The 1594-nt window shown below is 39.6% G+C and overlaps 1 protein-coding gene across 1 annotated transcript in view; it reads left to right on the plus strand.

Moving 5' to 3' along the window:
• Positions 1-900, plus strand: part of tox (thymocyte selection-associated high mobility group box) — a gene marked incomplete in the record, with an annotated part of 66735 nt that extends 65835 nt beyond the window's left edge. The window contains 1 exon segment of the mRNA XM_037681544.1: positions 522-900. Within this exon segment, the coding sequence (XP_037537472.1) occupies positions 522-558 (37 nt within the window).
• Positions 901-1594: the final 694 nt, after the last annotated feature.

Raw genomic sequence — 1594 nt, forward strand, 5'->3', positions numbered from 1 at the left:
AGCAAACAATGATAAAGGAAGTAACACCACAGCAGGGTTTACCCATTCTCGTCCCTCTGGTTTCACACCTGTTGTGTTTACGTTTCTTGTTTGTTTTTCTGAATGTAACCTGTTGGAATTCATTTAAGATCTTAATTTGCATAAACATATGAAGTTGTATAAATATTGGGAGGTACTCATAGAGACAAACAAATGTAAGCCATACCACTTGGTGTCATAATATCAACACAATAAAAGACGATGAAATGAAATGATGTATTTCAAACCACAACACACAAAATAAAAACAGTGCTTTCTTGGTTGCACCACAGAGCTTTAAAGTTTTCATTGATTCACACTTCCTCACTTACATGAATGCTTTTCTTACACGGGAGCATATACCCAAAACCATTTTCTCTACGAGTTATATTCATCATCATTTGTGTCACCCTGATCATAATCAGGTCATGTGACCCATCATGTAGTCCTGGTGATAATGTTGGTTTATGTCTTCATTTTGGTTTTCTCGTGTTTGCTTGCAGAGGTCATCAGAGGGACAAACCTTTGTATCTGAGCTAATCTCAGAATCAAAGGATGCCAAAAGCCGACCCTCCTGCTGCCACGCCGTGAACCTCCTGCCACGCGTCCCCGTCAGCCCAGCTCAGCCTGGATCGAACATATGGACTTAGAGTGGACTTGTTGACAAAATGTGAACTAAACATGAACTCGGCACTTAAACCCCCCCAGCAGAAGGATAATTATGTATATTTCTTTAAGATAAAACAGTGTTACCAAGTGACCCAAACATCTGTTATTGGCTGTATCTTTCCTGCTGATCTCTTACTGCATAACTGCTCCCATTTCAGCATAAAACATGTTCATAAACAAGAAGAGGTTGTGCTGTGAACCATGCAGACTGGTGTATTTACTCCAACATGTAACTATTTTCTGTCTGCGCAGAAATTTTTCATCTGTACTTTCTCCTTTTTACTAAGGACGGTGTTTATGACCAGCACCAAACGGCTCCGTAGAGCATGTGTACATGGCTGTAACATAATTGTTGAACTAGTCAATTTAAGGCCAGCTGTTGCTTTTTGTTTGATTCTTCTTCTTTTTGACCTCATAGTTGCTGTGTCTTTCTACACTCAAAGCCAAAAGAGCACAGCATAAACACTTAAGATTATAAACCAAATATGACTCCGACTGTGTTCCTCCTCTGCATTCATAGTGACACGCTGCTGTACGGACCGAAGTCCCACAAGTCTGTCTGCAGACAGGAAACTTGTGGTCATTCTGAGAACCGAACACGGCTCTAAAGACTGGATTTATGCTGCTTTGTTCAGCTAAAGATAACTAAGAGAACGATCTGGAGCATCACCTTGAAGCTTTTTGTTTGTTTACTCAGGCTCCAACTGTGAATAATTATAAGATTAAAGAACTCTCGTTGTTCTCGAAGAAATCTGATCTATTTTAGTCCCTGAATTATTAAAATGTCAAAGAATTGTTCGTTAAAAAAATAATTTCTTCTTTGTACAATGCTAGCTCCTCTTCCTGGCATATGTCTGTTGATAATATTGATTAAGATCCAGACTGTGTGCGTGCGTGTGCGTGCATG

Source organism: Nematolebias whitei, chromosome 9 (genome assembly GCF_014905685.2).
Source record: "Nematolebias whitei isolate Nwh7 chromosome 9, NemWhi1, whole genome shotgun sequence".
NCBI lineage: Eukaryota > Metazoa > Chordata > Actinopteri > Cyprinodontiformes > Rivulidae > Nematolebias > Nematolebias whitei.